The sequence below is a fragment of the Corvus brachyrhynchos genome, unplaced genomic scaffold, assembly GCF_000691975.1.
Source record: "Corvus brachyrhynchos isolate BGI_N302 unplaced genomic scaffold, ASM69197v1 scaffold203, whole genome shotgun sequence".
NCBI lineage: Eukaryota > Metazoa > Chordata > Aves > Passeriformes > Corvidae > Corvus > Corvus brachyrhynchos.
The window spans coordinates 202,995-221,251 of NW_008237408.1; the positions used below are offsets into that span (position 1 = coordinate 202,995).

The 18,257-nt window shown below is 51.4% G+C and overlaps 1 protein-coding gene across 1 annotated transcript in view; it reads right to left on the reverse strand.

The window, feature by feature from the left end:
* Positions 1 to 7,952: 7,952 nt before the first annotated feature.
* Positions 7,953 to 18,257, reverse strand: part of BLK (BLK proto-oncogene, Src family tyrosine kinase) — a 44,531-nt gene continuing 34,226 nt past the window's right edge. The window contains exons 8-14 of the mRNA XM_008631027.2: positions 17,266 to 17,415; positions 16,495 to 16,647; positions 15,468 to 15,647; positions 14,862 to 14,938; positions 11,550 to 11,700; positions 9,554 to 9,685; positions 7,953 to 8,694 (exon numbers count right to left, since the gene is read on the reverse strand). Of these exons, the coding sequence (XP_008629249.1) occupies positions 8,486 to 8,694; positions 9,554 to 9,685; positions 11,550 to 11,700; positions 14,862 to 14,938; positions 15,468 to 15,647; positions 16,495 to 16,647; positions 17,266 to 17,415 (1,052 nt within the window). The 3' untranslated portion in view covers positions 7,953 to 8,485. The remainder of the gene's footprint in view (positions 8,695 to 9,553; positions 9,686 to 11,549; positions 11,701 to 14,861; positions 14,939 to 15,467; positions 15,648 to 16,494; positions 16,648 to 17,265; positions 17,416 to 18,257) is intronic.

Genomic DNA, 18,257 nt, shown 5'->3' on the forward strand with positions numbered 1-18,257 from the left:
CGGCACAGCTGGGCTCTGTCCCGTGGCCTTCACCTGCTGCTTTGCCAGGGGAAAAAGGAAAGGGGAGATGTGGCTGCAGAGCTCTTTGGTTTCTCCTGCTTTCATACTTTGTTTTCTTTCCAGGTGGAAGGACCCTCTGGTCCTGCAGCATGGGTTGGGTCCATCCTGTTAGGCTGTCTTCACCTTCAGAAAAGGATGGCCAGACTCACAGTGATTATTGGGAATTTGTGAATGGTGTCTGGTTCATAAAAACCCCCAAACTATGCCTGGGACTCACCTGGGTCAGTGCTACCCAGGCCAAGCCAGACCGTGCCAGACTAAGCAGGATGGACTGTTTGGAGGTGGAGCTTCAAAGGGTTTTTTCCATGTTTCTAGGAGAGACAGAGCAATGAGGTCATCCCCTTTCCCTCCATCCATCTTTTGAGCTCCTCCTGCTTCAGAGGGAACATTGGTTGGGCATTTCCCCTGCAACAAATTATCCTGATATTCCTTCCTTTTCAATCCAAGTGGGACAAGGCTTTGGGAGTCCCTCTGAGTAAAATACAGTCCATCCCCAGGGCTCAGGCCCTCCTTGCTTGTGTACAAGGAGTTGATGATGGGAAGCTGGAGCAGGGCTTTGGACAAGGGCCGGCGGGACAGGACACAGGGAATGGCTTCCCACTGACAGAGGTCAGGTTTAGATGGGATATTAGGAAAGAATTCTTCCCTGTGAGGGTGGGGAGGCCCTGGCACAGGGTGCCCAGAGAAGCTGTGGCTGCCCCTGGATCCCTGGCAGTGCCCAAGGCCAGGTTGAACAGGTCTTGGAGTACCCTGGGAGAGTGGAACAAGATGATCTTTAAGGTCCCTTCCAACCCAAAGCATTCAAGGATTCTATGAAACTGGAGGCGAAATTAGATCACCAGCCTGGTGCTTGTTGCTTTTATCCCAACAAATGGCTTTAAACTTTCAGGCCACACCTTGGGGCTGGGATGCTGTTGGTCCATGCCGAAGGCTTTGCAGTCTTCCACTGTCCCACTCTTTTTAGACCAAATCCATAAGAGACAAAGCAAGGCAATATTTTAGAAACACCCACAAGTGCTTCTGTAGCACCACACACTCAAACTGTGCACGCAGAGCACACACACAAACCAGTGCTCCCACCCCTGCAGCCTTCCCTGACTCCCCAGCCCATCATATCCAACACTCAGCCCCAGCCTGAGCCTCTCCCAGCAATTTTGCCTCAGAGCAGCCAAAGTGGGAGTGAGAAGAGGGCAGGGGGCTGGGGGGGAAGGGTGTAAATTGCTCACGGAGGATGCTATCACGTCAAACGCTCTGTTTACAAGCTGCTGCCAGGTTATTGAAGATCAGAGAGTCGCTGGCTCTAAACACAGCTACTCCTGGAGTGCAGCGTGCCGGGGCTGGGTGATACATGTCCCCCCGCTGCCCTTGGGGTGACCTTTGAGACCCTGGAGTTATCAGGGGGAAGCGACCATGCGGTGGGGCTGGGGGACCACCTAGGGTGTGAGGGGAGCTGTGGGGAGATGCTGCACAGCCCAAGGGGATGAGATCTGGAGATACAGAGGGCTCCTGGCCTGTACAGAGCCACAGCTGGGAACGTACAGGAGCATCTGAACACCTGGGATAAACATTTGCCGGACCATGGATGGCAGAGGTGACTTTTTCCAGTCTGACCAGTTGGGTTGACTGGCATCCTCTGTGGTGCTGGCGCATGGAGAGGTGGCTCTGTCCACCAGATGAAAACCAATGTTGGTGATTTCAGGCAGAATTTGGTTTATTGGATGTATCTGTAGCATAAAATTCAACAGAGCCAGGAATCTGATCCTCTGCACTGCTAAAGTCTTAACCTGTTCCCAGAAACTGTCAAAGATCCAAACAATCCCTGGGCATCAGACTGGAGACAGCACACACCAAGAACTGCTCCCAAAATATATTTTGGATCTGTCCACACTGCTCTGGAGGCTGCGAGAGTTTAATAGCATGGACATGGCCAGGGCAGACCAGCTGGCCTCGGGATCAGGGGAAAGAACTGGTATTTTTTGTTTACCAGCACAGCTGTACAGAGTAGGTGCCAAAGTTTAAGGTACTGGAGAGTGAACAGCAGACAGAGCAGCCCTGGCAGTGTTTGTCAAGCCAGAGGAAGGCCCCTGAGTCTTTGTTTGAAGATGGCAATGGCAAAGTCTGGTGGAAGTGTCCCTGTCCATGGCAGGGAGGCTGTAACTGGATGATCTTTAAGGTGTCTTCCAACCCAAACCATTCTGTGATTCTATGATTTTATGAAAGTTGGTCAGATGCAGATGGGAGAAGCAAGGTTTGATATTAATTTCTGATCTGGATGGGACAGGCGAGTTGTTCTGGGCGTTGGATCTGGGTAAGAAAACAGGGGTAAAGCCTCTCACATTCACCTGTTCAGAGCAGCTGAAGATCCCCCTGCTTGCCAGAGCACATTCCCCAGTCAAGGCTTTTCCCTGTGGCTTGGAGTCTCCCTGTGGTTATGGAATCATTTAGGCTGGAAAAGCCCTTTGGGATCACCAAGTCCAACCATCCCCCAACACTGCCAAGGCCACCATTCGCCCATGTCCCCAAGTGCCACATCCATGTGTCTTTTCATCCCTCCAGGGATGGGGATTCAGCCACTGCCCTGGGCACGCTGTTCCCTCATTACCAGCGGTGTCCTCATTCCCAGATACGAATATGGCTTTAACTCCCATTTCTGGTCATGATCCCGAGCATCCTCAGCCCAGGGTAGTGGACTGACCACAGCAAAATTCCCACCACCCTGCCAGAGCTGCCTTTCCACTGTCTCCACCCTGTGGCTTCAGCCTGCCCTGGAAAAATAAAAACAAAAGAGGAAAGATAAGGCCAGAAAGAAGGTTCAGGTGAGGATGAGTTAAATATAGATTTGAAAGGTTGAGGGGAATCTCCTGCTATCACAGAGACAATGATGGCCAGCAAGACATCTGTCTCTGGTACAATTAGGCTGACATCTGGCATTTAGAGGATGGTGTCAGGAACTGGAGACTCCAGGGAGATGCTCCTTCCTCCTGCTTTGCTGGCAGAGGGCTGGAGCTCAGGTTTAGATGATGAGGCAGAGAGGATGAGCTGGCTGCAAATCCTTCGCTTGTGACCATGGGGATGGCAAGGCCATCCTCATCTCCAAGGACAGTCGGAGCTGGATTTCCTCTTGCCAGCTCCCAGGATTGTGAACAGGCCAGAGCAGCTGCCCATCCCTTGTCTCCAAAGCTGGATAAACTCCTAATTTTAACTGGGAATGACCTTGGACAGATTGAGGGAGGAGGAAACCCTGGAGAAAGGAGGTCTGGAAGCAGCCTAGGAAAGGAGAACCCATGGCAGGTCACAGCCTGTCTGCAGCGGTGGGCAATCCCAGATCCCCTGGAGGAAGGTGCAGCCCATGCCCTGGGAGAGCAGAACAAGGAAATCAGAGATTTAGAGGCTTTCCAAGCCAGGCTCGTAACACCCGGCTCAGCCCCCTGAGGGATGAGCAATCCTCCAGAAACAGCCCGAGCCCTCTGCCTGCAACCCAACACAAACCTCTTTGGGGCAGCCACGGGCCCTGAGTGATTAAGGAAAATCTTAATCCTTCTCTTGAGTCCTTCCTTTGAGTCCTTCCCTTGAGTCCTCTTATCCATGAAGAGTTCTCCTGGCTGGTATCACAGATGGAATGTTGCCCTGAGCACCCACTGGGGATGGAGACAACTTTCCTTGGGCAGATGAGGACTCTGCTTCCCACCAGGAACACATCTCTGCTCTCTGCCACCCTCACAGCCTGGCTGTGACACATGGCCCCAGCATCTCCTTGGTTAGGGGTGCTCAGGGATGGCCACAAACACTTTTCAGAGCCAGCCTGGAGCACCACAACCCCTGGGGATGTTCTGAACCAAGATTCCTTGGAGAAGCAAGCTGGGTGAAATCTCCTTGGCACTGGGCTCCTGAGCTGCCTGGCCAGGGGAAGCAGCCCTCCTGGAAAAAGTGGTCATTGTTCCCTTTGGTGGAGCAGCTCGGAGACCAGAGCTCAGCCTGGCAGGACATTGGTGCCCTTGTTTGCTCTGCAGTGTTTGCCAGGGAATATTTACCCTGCTGTGTGTGGGTGGAGGTAAAACAGAGCCAGGTGAGGGCTCCTCACCACCTCCCTTCCCCAGCAGCCGTGCCTTGGTTTTCAGTGGCAGCGTGGCAAGCTCCAGGCACCCTGTCCTGCACAGAGAAGGTGGAGACACTTGGGTCATCCCTTTGGGAGTGATCCTGAGCTCCTGTAATGTGGCAGCGTGCTTGTGGGTGAGCTGTGCCAGCCAGTGTGCTCCAGACAAAAGCCCAGCATGGGATGGCATTGAAATAAAATCCCATTTCCCAGGATGTGGGACAACGGCTTTCAGCTGAAGGGGGGTAGATTTAGATTAGGTATTAGGAAGAAATTCTTGTCTGTGGAGAAGCTGTGGCTGCTCCATCCCTGGAAGTGTCCATGGCCAGGTTGGACGAGGCTTGAAGCAACCTGAGATAGTGGAAGGTGTCCCTGCCCATGGCAGGGGGGTGGAATGAGATGAACTTTCAGGTCCCTTCTATCCTAAATCTTTCTGTGATTCCGTGGTTCTGTGACATGACTTTGGTGCTGCTTTAGTCTTCTCTACCCAGCTGACCAAGCCCATCTCGCAGCTCCAGAGTCCAGCTGCAGATGGAGCATGTGCTGTGCTGAGTCTTCTACTGGTGATGAGAAAACCCACACTGCTGGGAGTGCCTGGGTTCTGAAGAAAGCTGGAGCTCACACCTTATCAGATAGACAGCAGGAAAACCACCCAGTGCTGTAGCTCCCCAGTCCCACCCTCTCACTGGTTTTCCTGTGCTCTCCCTCCCTCTCCCACCTCTCTCCCCTCAGCACCTGCTGGTTTTTCCATGCCTGTCTCCCCCTCTGGCCCTGGCTCCAGGTATCCAGATGAACTTCCCACTTTGCCAAGATATCACAGTGCACAGCTATTGCCTGGAGAAGGTTTTACACTGCAGCATCTGCAAGGTGAAGAACTGAGAAATACCACAAAAACTTTCTCTCCAAAGCCTCAAACCACTTGTAAATAGGTGTTAATGACAACGAGCTCAGCACAAGACCAGACATTACCCACAGAGATGAAATTTCAGACAGAAGATGGGGATGCAGTAGCAGGACCAAGGCCACATGGGAAAGCAAAGACCGATAATGGAAGTCTGAATCTTTCAGTGTGAGAATTGGAAAGACCATCCCAGTGGCACCCAGGGAAGAAAAGAAAGGATTATCTCGGATATTGTGCAGGATACACATCACTGGGCAATTCTTTTAATCCTTGTCTGAGACATCCAGTGCTTCATGCTCTGTCTGTGGCAGGAACTGACTCATATCTTGTAAAACACCTTTGCACAGCCCGACAGGTTCTTCTTGGTTAGGTTCACAAACTGAATTTGAGAGCCTGGATCACTCTTATCACCTTCCTCCTGCTCCAAGACACCCCTGTGAGCCTCTGGCTGGAGCTCACCCATGTGAAGAGACGCCTCTTAGGCTGCCAGGTTGGTGACAAAGGGGCTCTTGCAGAGCTTTCTGATGGCACTGGAGCCATCCTGGGCTGGAAGTCACAGAGGACAGCACCCCACTCCTCGCCTGGGATTGTGACTGCAATCCCTGGTGTCCATGCTCAGGAGGGCAGGTCCTTTTCTGTCCGGCTGTGATGGAGGAGTAGCAGGCTCCGTTTCTCAGAGGTTTGGGTGGGTGCTTTGTAAAACAGAGGATATTTTTTAAAACCACAGCTGCTCACAGAGCACACACTCTCCCTCCATCCCTTGGAGAGGCTCAGCTTGGTGGCACAGCCCCAGCCCACTCCCCAAAGCAAGGGAGGAGTTTCCAGTGGCTTCTTCCAGGCCTTCATGGAGGAGATTATGGAGCCGGGTCTGCTGCAGGGAACAAATTTAATGTGTTTGTGCAGTAGGAACAAAAAGGACAGCGGTGTCCAGAGCAGAGGAAGCTCAGCTCACAGACTCTTGTTATGTTCACCCTGGGCTCGGCCAAGTGCTGCTACTGGCCATAAAAATATCCATTTCCTTTCTAATTTGAGCTACAACACTTGACACTTTGGCCTTGGGCAATAATGCAATGTACAAGTGCTCAGCAGACACCCTGCAGCCCTTCTTTCTGCTTTGCTCCAGCACAAATAACCCACAGTTTTCACTTCAATAAAATATTAACAGCCAAGGAGTCAAATAGCTTTCATCTGTATTTATTTCCTGACTATCATCTCATTAGCAGGAATCTGCTGGTTCTGCATGGAGTTCCTGGGATCTGGGAGAGACCAAGCTGGAGTTCAAGCAAGGAGAAAGACTTTTCCTTCCACTCCAGTGAAGTTATTAAATAAATGGCTTTTCCCCCCGCACCGTGGTTTAAGATGGGCTTTGTGTAGTTACAGCACAAGTAACTTGTCCCTAGGGAACCATGAAGGAACTAGGCTGAGGCTGATTCATCTTAAATTATTTCTAGGACTTACTAGCACTGAGTTCATGGGGATCAGGTTGTGAGGATGGGGATCTTTTCCACTGCCCAAGGTTTCCCACCCAGCTCCAGTACAATCCTAGAGGGGTACAGGTCTCCCATAGACTTCCATCCATCATCCCTATGGAAAAATCCCAGACACCCTAGGGTTTCTCCCCTAGACCAGCATTTCTGAGGCTGGATCATCTCAGCCAGTTCCCGTCATCCTGAGCCTGGGAGATCATTAATTGTTATTAAATCCTCCTTTCCCCTGCAGGCAGACAACTCCTTTTACTCTGAGGCTCTTGTGCAGCAGTGGCATGAACAGATAATTCTGTGTCATGTCTTGGGGTGTGTTGGGTGTTTTTTCTGGCACACAGGTCATAGAATCATGGAATGGGTTGGGTTGGGAGGGATCTTAAAGCTCATCTCATTTCCACCCCCTGCCATGGCCAGGGACACCTTCCACTATCCCAGGTTGCTCCAAGCTCCATCCAACCTGGCCTTGGACACTTCCAGGGATTCAGGGGCAGCCCCAGCTTCTCTGGTCACCCTGTGCCAGTGTTTTACACCCTCATTGTAAAAAATCATCTTCCTTATACCTTTCTTAGGGTTTAAATCTACCCTATTTTAGTTCAAAAACATCACTCCTGATCATGTTGCAACAGATTCTGGTAAAAAGTTTGTCTCCATCTTTCTTATAAACTCACTTTGGATCTTAGAAGGTCACCCCAAAGATTTCTCTTTCCATCTCTGCTGTTTCTTTCCCGTAGCTTCCCTGTTCCCCTGTGAAACGCACCCTTTACAGCTGGACTCAAAGTCTCCTCCTTGGAGAAGAAAACAGCAGATGAAGCACCCCGGGGGGATGATTCGGGAGAGCTCCCCGTGTCCCAGCCTGGAGCTCGCTCCTGCGGCCCTCACACCCCTCCCATGTGCCATCTGTGCCTTATTTCTTTGCTCTCCGCTCACCAGCCCAGTGAAACTCCTGACTGGAGACCAGCCTGAAGCCTCTTGAGGGCATTTCCCTGGTCAGAGATTCACCAGAAACCAGGGAAATGGATTTGAACCCTGCCGGCGCTGGGTGCGGAGCGGGACCGGCCGTGATGCTGCAGCGGGAGCTTGTGCGGCGAAGGCTCAGCCAAGCGAGGAGGGGTTTCATTTCTGAGCTCTTTTATTACACGAATTTTTACTTCCCATGCGCCGTCCAGATTCGCTGGGAAGGAGGGACACCTCGTGGCCACAGCACGAACGCATCTCCTGCTCCTCGGGCATCCTCCCCTCCCAGCCCCGGGTACATCACCCCGCGCTGCCCGCGGAGCCCCCCCGCCTCTCCCTTCTCCTCCAGGGGCTGGAGGTGGTCACGGGAAGGACAAGGGAAGGACAGGGGCTGGCCACGGGAAGGACAGGGCCTCACTCTCACCCTGACGCCCCAATAGAGAGATGGGAAATTCTCGTATCCAGTTTTTCTTTTATTACTGACTTGACGCGGAGCAGGGGCATCGCCTGGAAGGAACGCTCCAGAGCTGGTGTGGCCCCAGGAGGTGCGGACAGGACACGCTCCCACCCTGCCCGTGGCACGGAGGGGGTGTAGTATTGCCAGCAGTGGCATCAGAGGTGGGGCAGAGATTCTTCACCCCCATACCACCACCCTGGCCACGGTCCCCTCTTCCCGGGGTTGCATTTGAGGAGCTGAGGGGTTTTTCTGTACCCAGGTGGATCACGAAGGAGCTTTCTGTCCTTCGTGCCAGAGGTGATGCCTGCAAAGTGGGTACAGCCCTCCGAGGCGGACGAGGAAGGAGCTGTGCCGTCTCTCAGGCACCTTTTCAGTCTCTGCGACAACCACAGAGCCGGCAGCATCCGCCTCCCTCACGTCCCTCCTCATTCCCCATCTCCAGGCGCGGACAGGAGGAAGGGAAACGCCTGCACCGGGCCACCGCCGGGTGGTGGCCGTCCTGCGGCGCCGTCCCCAGCCGCTGGCGGGGCGGTGGCTCAGGGCTGCGGCTCGGGCTCGTACTGCTTCTCCGTGGAGGTGTAGAAGTCCTCGAGCACCGACTGCAGGTACTCGAAGGTGGGGCGCTCCTCGGGGTTGCTGCGCCAGCACTTGAGGATGACGCTGTAGAGCTCCCCGGGACACGTCTCCGGGCAAGGCATGCGGTAGCCCCGCTCCAGGTTGCGGATCACCTCGGGGTTGGTCATCCCTGGAGGGGAACAGAGCCCGGCAGGAGTTATTCAGCATCCCGGGGGTGGGGGGAAGGTCAGCGCTCCCAGCAGCAGCTCACACCCAGGGAGGGGCTGGAGGGGCTGCGGTGGTTCCCATACCTGGGAATCATCCCTTCCTCAGGGCTGAGCTTCCCCTCCGTCCCTCTGTCCCACCCCTGACTCCCCTCTGTAAGTTTGGCTTTGGACAGGGAACTGAGGGAAGGAAACCCAGCTTGAGGAACCCCTCAGGACACTGAGGGACACGTGAGTGTCCCCAAGAGGGACGCTGAGGGGCTGGAGCACGTCCAGGGAAGGGAATGGAACTGGGGAAGGGGCTGGATCACCAGGAGTGGCTGAGGGAGCTGGGGAAGGGGCTCAGCCTGGAGCAAAGGAGGCTCAGGGGGGACCTTGTGGCTCTGCACAACTCCCTGACAGGAGGGGACAGCCGGGGAGGGGTCAGGCTCTGCTCCCAGGGAACAAGTGAAATAACAAGAGGAAATGGCCTCAAGTTGTACCAGAAGAGGTTTAGATTGGATATTAGCAAAAATTTCTTCACTGGAAGGGTTGTCCAGCCCTGGCACAGCTGCCCGGGGCAGTGGTGGAGCCCCCATCCCTGGAGGGATTTCCCAGACGTGTAAATGTGGCACCTGGGGACATGGGGCAGGAGTGGCCTCGGGTTAAATCAATTTAGAGGCCTTTTCCAACTTAAAGGATTCCCTGATTCTAAGAGGCAGCTGAGTGTGTCTGGGCACACGTCAGTGAGTGCCTCCAAGCCTGAAGCAGTGCTGGATGCTTGGAAGTGGCTGGACACTCATCCGGTATTCCCAGAGCCCTGTAGCTGGGTAAGGGATCCTGCACCTGGATAAGGGATCCTGCCGTAGGTGATGATCTCTGTCAGGAGGATCCCAAAAGACCACACGTCAGATTTGATGGTGAACACCCCATAGTTAATGGCCTCTGGAGCTGTCCATTTGATGGGAAATTTGGCACCTGTCCCAAAGGAAACAAAGGAAAATGACACCTGGAGTTGGAGCATCTCCCTCACCTCCCACAGGCACAGCAGATCCCCAAAACTGATCCCTGATTCCTTTGGGCTGTTTATTATGATTCTGTGATTCTTCCTAGGAGAGGGGCTCCAGCCCTCTGATCATCTCCATGGCCTCCTCTGGACCTGCTCCACCCCAGAGCTGGATGGAGGATTCAAAACCAATGTCTCTGGCAGATTTATTATCAGACAACAACAGTAGGATTTTATTCTGTATAAAATTTCTTTGGCTTTTGCCAAGAAAAATTGGATCAGATGATCCTTGAGGTCCCCTTCCAACCTGGTACTCTGTGGTTCTGTGAAACCACTTATCAGAAGGGAGTTGTTTTTAGCAAAAATGCATAAATATTACAGCAAATATAAATTCCCCAGTCCTTAAAGCTGCATATTTATATTAAAACCAGAATAATCCCCATCTTATTTTGTCCACCAAGTTCTTGCTTAACCTGCTGTGGATGGCAATGACTGTAAGGTTGCAATTTCAGTTTAGCTAAGAGAAAAAAAAACTCAGCCAGCAGCCAAACCACCTTGATAAGTGGGAACTGATCATGTTACGCTGAGGAGGAAACCACATTTTTATTTATACACATCCTCACAGGACTGAAAATCCAACTGCGGGGTGTGAAACAAGTGCCTCAGTTGTTGCACATCACGCTCTGAGTGACAAGGCTGGGAAATGCAATCTACGAAGTGAGAATTGCTCAGAGCAGACAGAGGGGAGCTGCTATTCCAGAGCAAAGCTAGCTGGAGAAATGCTGATGGAAGCTGCTTTGCACTGGAAAAGAAGCTCCTTTGGTTATTAACAGAAGCACACTGATTTCATCAAACCTTCTCTGAAGGATAAAACTGCCTTAAAAACTTGCAGCAAAGCCAAAGTTCCCCTTCATGGCAGTTTCCAAATTACATTTGGGATCTTTTACTACTCTGAAATAGTTTTGCATGTTGAAATGGGTATGATTTGTATCAAAAAGTGTTTTGGGGACAGGAAATTGAAAGAAATGTTTCTTACTTTATTAAAAAAGCCCACAAAAACTATTGGAGTTCCTTTCCTCAGAGTATGTCTTAAGGGGAATTTTATCTCTTCCCAACTCTAGACGAGGACAGATTCCAAAATTTGAAAATCTTCTGGTAAGTGCCACTTATGCCCAACTTAATTGTGTTATTTCAGCCGCTGCTGCTGCTTTCCCTGGTGCTTTGTAGAGTCTCTTTGCAGTCTGAATGATTTGACCTCATACCTGGCTCAGAGTCAGAGCTCAATACAGGGATGATCTCAGAAGTATTTTCCACACTAAATGATTCTGTGATTTATTGTTTTTAAAGTTGTCCTGCTGCTGTGGAAGAGACCTGATGTGGTCAGGCCTTGGTTTGCCTGGCACACCCAGAAGCTGCTGCTGGGCCCAGATTTGTGCCTCCAGCTCCCCTCTGCAGTGCAGTGACTGAGTTACTCTGTTATTCCTTCCCTCTGGACTGAATCCCTGGGAAAACCTGGGCACAGGCATCAGCTTTTGTTAGCAGAGGCCAAATTTCTCCAGCAAACAACTGGAGGGCCAGCAGAACTCCCACAAACAGAGCCAAAAGGGTTTTTTCCCATTTCCCTCTGCAGTTTTCAGTTGGTTTTATAGTCCCCAAGCGCTGCTGCCTCTCCCAGGACTGGATTTTTGGGTGTTTCTGTTTCTCTGCCTCTTGCCTGGCGCTGGCAGCAGCAGCCACGTGGGCTCTGGTGCCCTGTGCCTGATCCCAGCCCAGTGTCCTGTCATTCCCGAGGGCAGCAGAGAGGGAGATGAGGGCAGTGCTGGGAAGGACACCCACCTTCCTGTGCCAAGTACTCGTCCTCGATGAGCCTGGCCAGGCCGAAATCAGCGATTTTGCAGCAGAGCGTCTCCGAGACGAGGATATTGGCAGCCCTCAGGTCCCGGTGGATGAAGTTCATGCGCTCAATGTAGGCCATGCCCTCTGCCACCTGTGAGGGGAGGAAGAGCCTTCTTCATCATCACCTTCCCATTTTATCTCGGCTGTTTCCCACCCACCTTTACAAAGCATTTGTACGGCGTTGCTGGTATCTCTCCCTGATTGTGGATGTGCCTATGTTCCCCACGGATGGATGGATGGATGGACAGGTGGATCAGCAGACAGGTGAATAAATTGATATTGCCCTTGTACAGGTGCAGATATTCAGCTTCAGCAGCCTGAGCAGCTGAGTGAAGCAGAACTGAAGTGCCACTCTCTGTTTTGCTCAGAAGTCACAGCCCTGAGTTGTGTCTGCAGCAAGACCTGAAACCACATCATCGGATTCCCAGTTTCTGCCACAAGTCTCTCCTCCCCTGGGGATTTTAGTCATAAACAATCCAGGTTAAATACATGAATTAAGAAAAGGAAGAAAAAAACCCAAAAAAACCCAAACTAGCAAATCATAGAATCATGGAATGGTTGGAAGGGACCTTAAAGATCTCATTCCACCCCATGGGCAGGGACACCTTCCAAAAACCCCCAAACTAGCAAATCATAGAATCATGGAATGGTTGGAAGGGACCTTAAAGATCTCATTCCACCCCATGGGCAGGGACACCTTCCACTAGCACAGGTTGCTCCAAGCCCCGTCCAACCCGGCCTTGGACACTTCCAGGGATCCAGGGGCAGCCACAGCTCCCCTGGGCCACCCGTGCCCGGGCCCCCACCCTCACAGGGAAGAATTTCTTCTTAAAATCTTATCAGGGTACCTGGTGTGTGATGAGCCTTTATCAATGACAGCAGCAATATTTCATTGATGAGTGCTGGGGGTTGAAAAAGAAGATTGATAGAAGACAGAGATTGCCAGGCTGAGTCTCAGACTTGGATTGGGCATTTATTGGGAAGGTGAGTGGGTCTGTGCAGCCCTGGCCAGCACTGGGTAGCACCTATTAAAGCTTTTAGATGCCTGTGCGTGAGGGCAGAGCAATTTTCCACTCCATGCAGATTCTCATGAGCCTCAGAAGTCACATGTGGTTTCAGACAGGATACTCACACATACTTTCCAGTGCTGCATTTCTAACCTGTGTCAACACCCCTCTAGTGCAAGGGCTGCTTTCTGCAGTGGAAAATGGAAGAATTGATGTAATTTCCTGTCCTGATGTTAATGAGATAGGACCTGGTGCTCAGCCCGTTCCAGCCCAGAGTGTTTTTAAGCATTTACCCTCAAGACTGACCACAGGATTGAGTGCATGGGCCCAGACTGTTCTAATTTTAACTCCCATGGATGTCATTGGATCAAAAATTACGCTCGAGAGGGTCGGGTGCCTGTTGGGCTATGATGTCGCCCCAACACCGCAGATAAACAGATTGCAAAATAGCTCAGTAGACTGCCCTTTCCTCCTGCTGCTCCTCCCAGAGATACCCAGGGAGTGTTTGAGTCCCTGCCTTGGGGAGGTGGTGCTGGGGTGGGAGAGAGAAGGATGAAAGTTGTTCTTCCAGTTGACACCAATGCCTCAGGGATGGATAAAATCCTTCCTACCCCATGCTGAGGGTGACTTCTGTGAGTTTGGCACCATTGGGGTGTGGGGATTTGGTCTGTGCCCAATTGTCCTGGTTCTGGTGTGTGGTGCAGGTTGCCCACAGGAGCTGTGGCTGCCCCTGGATCCCTGGAAGTGTCCAAGGCCAGATTGGATGGGGCTTGGAGCAGCCTGGGCTAGTGGAAGGGGTCCCTGACCATGGCAGGAGGTGGAAATGGGATGATTTTTCAGGTCCCTTCCCACCCAAACCATTCTGTGATTCCAAAGTTCTGTAACATTGACCAAAATCTTTGCTCTGAGTCACACACGGATTGCTCTGGCTGCAGGAATTTCCTCCTGCACAGAAATGCATCAAGGCAATTTCTGGGGAATGCTCCCCCTAAACCCAAGGGCTCTGTAATATGGATTAACTGGGATCATATTCCTTACCCTCAGGAATTTAAAACAAACCACAGGCTATAGTTTTCAAGAGAGGGGCTGAAACAATGAAAGATGGAGGAAGGGAAGTGGGGATTTCAAGAGAGGAGGGAAGGAGGGAAGTAATTAAGTCAAAGACACTAAATGGGGAGGGTGCATTTGTCTCCATAACATCTCACAGACAACAATGATTAAGCTGCAGATACAGAAAATTTATCAGTAGTGAAGAGGGAAGGAACAGAAAGAGGTTTCTCTGCACCCCTATGGACGGTTCAAAGGAAAAATTACAGAAGGTGGCACTGCTTTAAAGTATTTTCATCCTGGTTAAAGCAAGAAGGAAAGTCTTCCACTATTATAAAACATTTCCTCAAATATCAAGATTCCCCAGTTGTTAATTCATTAAAAAGTAACTCTATTTAATGGCTGGGACCAGAGAACCTTTACACATTTTTTCCTCAGGTCTACTTTGCCAAGAGAGGCTGAGTGACGCTACGGATAAATCCCAGACCTTTATTCAGCTTTATTCAGCCTGATGCTTCAGGTTTTTTTGTTTTCCCAATATTTCCTAATTAGCCTAACTGTGCTCTGGGTGAGCCAAATTCTGTCAGCAGCTGGCTGGGACCAAAGTGCAGTGATTTTGCAATTCTCATTCTTCATGTGGTTTCCCTAATTTTGCCCTATTTGTGTTTAGAGGCACTTTGGGACTAAAATGTTACAGTGCAGCTGCAGCTGTTAAGATTTGCAGCCTTTTAACTTTAAAGTTAAAGGTTTGTCTTCATAAAGAGCAATATTCCCAGATTTGAGGGTCAGAACATCCTTTGTGCCTCATCATCAGAAGGGCAGAACTGCTGGTCCTGCATTGGGAGTCTCTTTTTTGAGCTTTTTCTTCTTTTTCAGTAAAAAGAAAAAGAAACTTTTTTCCTGCTCAGCAAGGCAGAAAAGCAAAATAAAAAAAATCAGACCAAAATAAACGCAACCACCCCCCAAAAAACCCCAGACTCAAGATCTCTAGCTCTGCACTAAGCTATCAGAGGCTGCCCTAGGGACAGAGCTGACATGCACAGGGACACGAGGGGGATGAGGAGAATCCCTCAGAAAGCACACCAGGAGGAGCTGTTTTTCTCCAGGACATCTTTGCTCTGACTGACTTCAGACCTGCAGGAATTCCACTGAGGCAATAACAAACCTTGGATCCTTTTCCCAGTGACTGTTCACTGACCTGAGCAGAGATGTCAATGAGTTTGGGGAGATTCAGTTGGCTTCCTTCTTCTGTCTTCAGGAAATCCAGCAAACACCCTGCAGGAGAGGAGGGACTGCTGTAACTCTTCTGAATAATCTATAAATTTCTTTCCCCTGGTGCTTCTCTGAACGTAGGCAACAAATCAGCCTCCATCCTAGAGAAAATCCGAGGAACCAGAATGGGCGTCCACTGGAGCATCTTCCTTTAGGAAAGCTCCCAAACAGCCCAAATTCCTCTGTGTTTTGCACAGATCAGTTGCAAACTGCTGGGCATTCATCATTTAAACTGTTATAAACAAGAGGGGCAAAAGAAAGGACAATTTTACCACGAGGGGAGTAAAAACCTGAACCAAACTTCCAGTGAGAACAGTGGAGGGGAGAATTTTAAATACTCTTCAAATGGAGCATCACCATTTTTTTTCATCACCCAGAAAGCCTCTTTCTGTATTAGAATCAAACTTTTGGGTCACTTTCTTGCAGATTTGGTACAACCCCCTCTTCCCCACCCCCATTCTGCATGGGACACTGGCCAGTTCACCAAACTGGTTTTGCAGAAGCCCAGCAAAGAGCTCCAGGAGGATTTTACCGTTGGCCATGTACTCTGTCACGATGTAGATGGGCTGCTTGGTGACCACAGCGTACAACTGGACCAGTTTGTTGTGCCGGAGCTTCTTCATCAGGTTTGCCTCTGCCAGGAAGGCGTCAGGATCCATGCTGCCCTCCTTCATGGTCTTCACAGCCACCTTGACGTTGTTCTTGTAGTAGCCTGCAGAGAGAGAAAGATGCTTTTCAGGGATTTTGGGCTCCCTGCAGGCGCTGTGGGGTTGTGCAATAAGGAGGAGAAGAGCTCATGGAGCAGAAAACCACAGGAACAGCTTGAATCCCTCATAAAGAACCACGGGGTAAATGCCAGTGCCAGCAGGTGTGAGAGGAGAAGGGGCACTCATGTCACAACTGCATCAGGGATCATCCCTGCAATGAGCCCATCCTCACACAACCCTCCCTGACCCTTTCTGGGTGAAACCCCTGGGGCATCCCACCAGCTGGGCTCTCAAATCACCCAAATGCCATCCAAAAGAGGCAGGACTGTGCAGCCAGGACATGAACTCAGCCTGGTCCTGTCCGCAATCTCGATTTCCAAGGCAACCAGCAACCGCAAAGAGGGCGGCAGAGGAAGCTGAGCTCCCCCCACATCCTCTCCTGCTGATTAGCAGTGGGCAGGAAGGCATCAGGGATTGCAATCTGGGGTATAAAGTGGAGCAGGGAAGCAGAAAAAGAGGGAAAATGTCCCCCAGGTACCCTGCTGGGTGTGACTTAGGATCCTACAGCTGTGCCCAGAATTCCCAGGAGGAATGAGTGCATATCCTGAGAGATGAGTAAATAGTGACTTCAACACCCACCCCCTGTGAAACCCTTGCTCAGCCACTGATCTGTGCAAACATGAGCTGTCCAGTCCTCCCCAGGAACCCTGCAGGGTGTGTACCCATAAATATCTGTTCATCCTGAAGGATTCCCACTCCCAGAACAGTCTTGCCTTAGGGGAAAAAAAAAACGGGCTTTCCATCTCCTCTCTGTATGTCTTTGTTTCCTGGAATGGAGGGAATTCCACTTACCCATCCACACTTCCCCAAACTGCCCACTGCCCAGCTTCTTCACCAGCTTCAGGGCCTCCCGAGGGATTTCCCACTCGTCCTGAGCCCAGGGTCTCTGGGGAGCCAGGGATGTGCAGGGGGCTGTGAGCCTCTGGCAGAGCCCATCCCCTTTCTCTGTAAGAGGACAAAGCAGAGGACAGTTCAGTGGGATGGCAGAGAAAACCTCCTCCTCTATCCACACATGCCAGGAAAAATCAGCCCATGGCAACCTCCACAACCACACAGGGTAGGGGTGGAGCCCCCAGCCCTGGAGGGATTTAAAAGCCGTGTGGATGTGGCACTTGGGGACATGGGTTAGGGGTGGCCTTGGCCCTGCCTTGGACTCCATGGTCTTAGAGGGCTTTTCCAACCTTAATAATTCCGTGATTCCATGAAAAGTTTCAGCCAGAGGGATCAAGGCATCCGGAATGGTCCCAATCAAAGGAAAAAGCTCAAAGGGCAATAGAGGAGCAAATCATCCTGCCCAGTTATTCCAAACCCTGCTTCCCAAGCATCCCTCCTGCATATCCCAGCAGCATTCATCTCTTTCCTTTCCTGATGGGACACACTCCCTGACTTTAGGCTGCGGGCAGAGCTCACCCTTGTAATTCCCTAGGATGGAAACCAGGACGTGGGTTCTGGTTGTAGGATCACACCTGGCCCATGGGAGCAGCTGGAGCAGCTGTGGTGTCTCCCAAGCCCATCCTCCCTCTGTCCCCACTCTCTTCCAGGACACAAATCCAAACAACTTACGGCTGTAATGATGGATGAGCTCTGGCAGGCTGGAGAAAGTCACCCTGGGGGAGATGTAGTACCCCCCACCATCCAGGGAGCGGATCCTGTAGTGTTTGATGATGTCCCCGTGAGCGGAGTTGTTGTCTCTCACGGACAGGGAATAGGCGTCTGGAGAAGGAGCAGAAGGAGCTGTGAGGACAAAGTGCACCCCAGCCAGGGACCAGCTGCCTCCTCTTCCCTTGGCTGCCTCCAGCTGCAAACCAGCCCTGGCTGGTGCCTTTCCAGGGCAAGTGCCCCAGAATTTACAGCTATACATTTCCCTCTCTCCAAGGCGAGGGGAGAGGAAGAAAGTTCATCAGAGCTTAACTGATGCTGTCCAGGCTTCCTGGAGTAAGACGTGCCTGTGCTGTGTTCCAGCAGCCCCGTGGAAGCACTGTGGGAAGCAGCAGCACCTCCCCAGGCAGGGCAATCAGATGTTCCTTAGGTCAGGATGGTCTTTCCACAGCTCCATATTCCCATCTGAGATCTGTCAACCTCAGCATCACAAAATCAGAACGGTTTGGGTTGGAAAGGACCTTAAATTTCATCCTGTTCCAACCCTCTGCCATGGGCAGGGACACCTTCCACTAGCACAGGTTGCTCCAAGCCGCATCCAGCCTGGCCTTGGACACTTCCAGGGATCCAGGGGCAGCCACAGCTTCTCTGGGCACCCTGTGCCAGGGCCTCTCCACCCTCACAGGGAAGAATTTCTTCCTAACGTCTAATCTGACCCTGCTCTCTTTCAATTTAAAGCCATTTAAAGCCATTTTCCTCTCAATTAAACATTATGAAGCCTTTGTGCCAAGGTCAGTGGTTCAGCTGGAGGGGTACAGAAGGGGAGTTAGGGAGATTTGTCTTGTTCGGTCATAAAGTTGTGACTCTGGCTAAACCAGGTCTAGAGATTCCCATCTGGAATCTTGTCCCTTTTGGGCTTCAAGAGAGCTGCTCAGCCATCCACCACTCCAACCTCC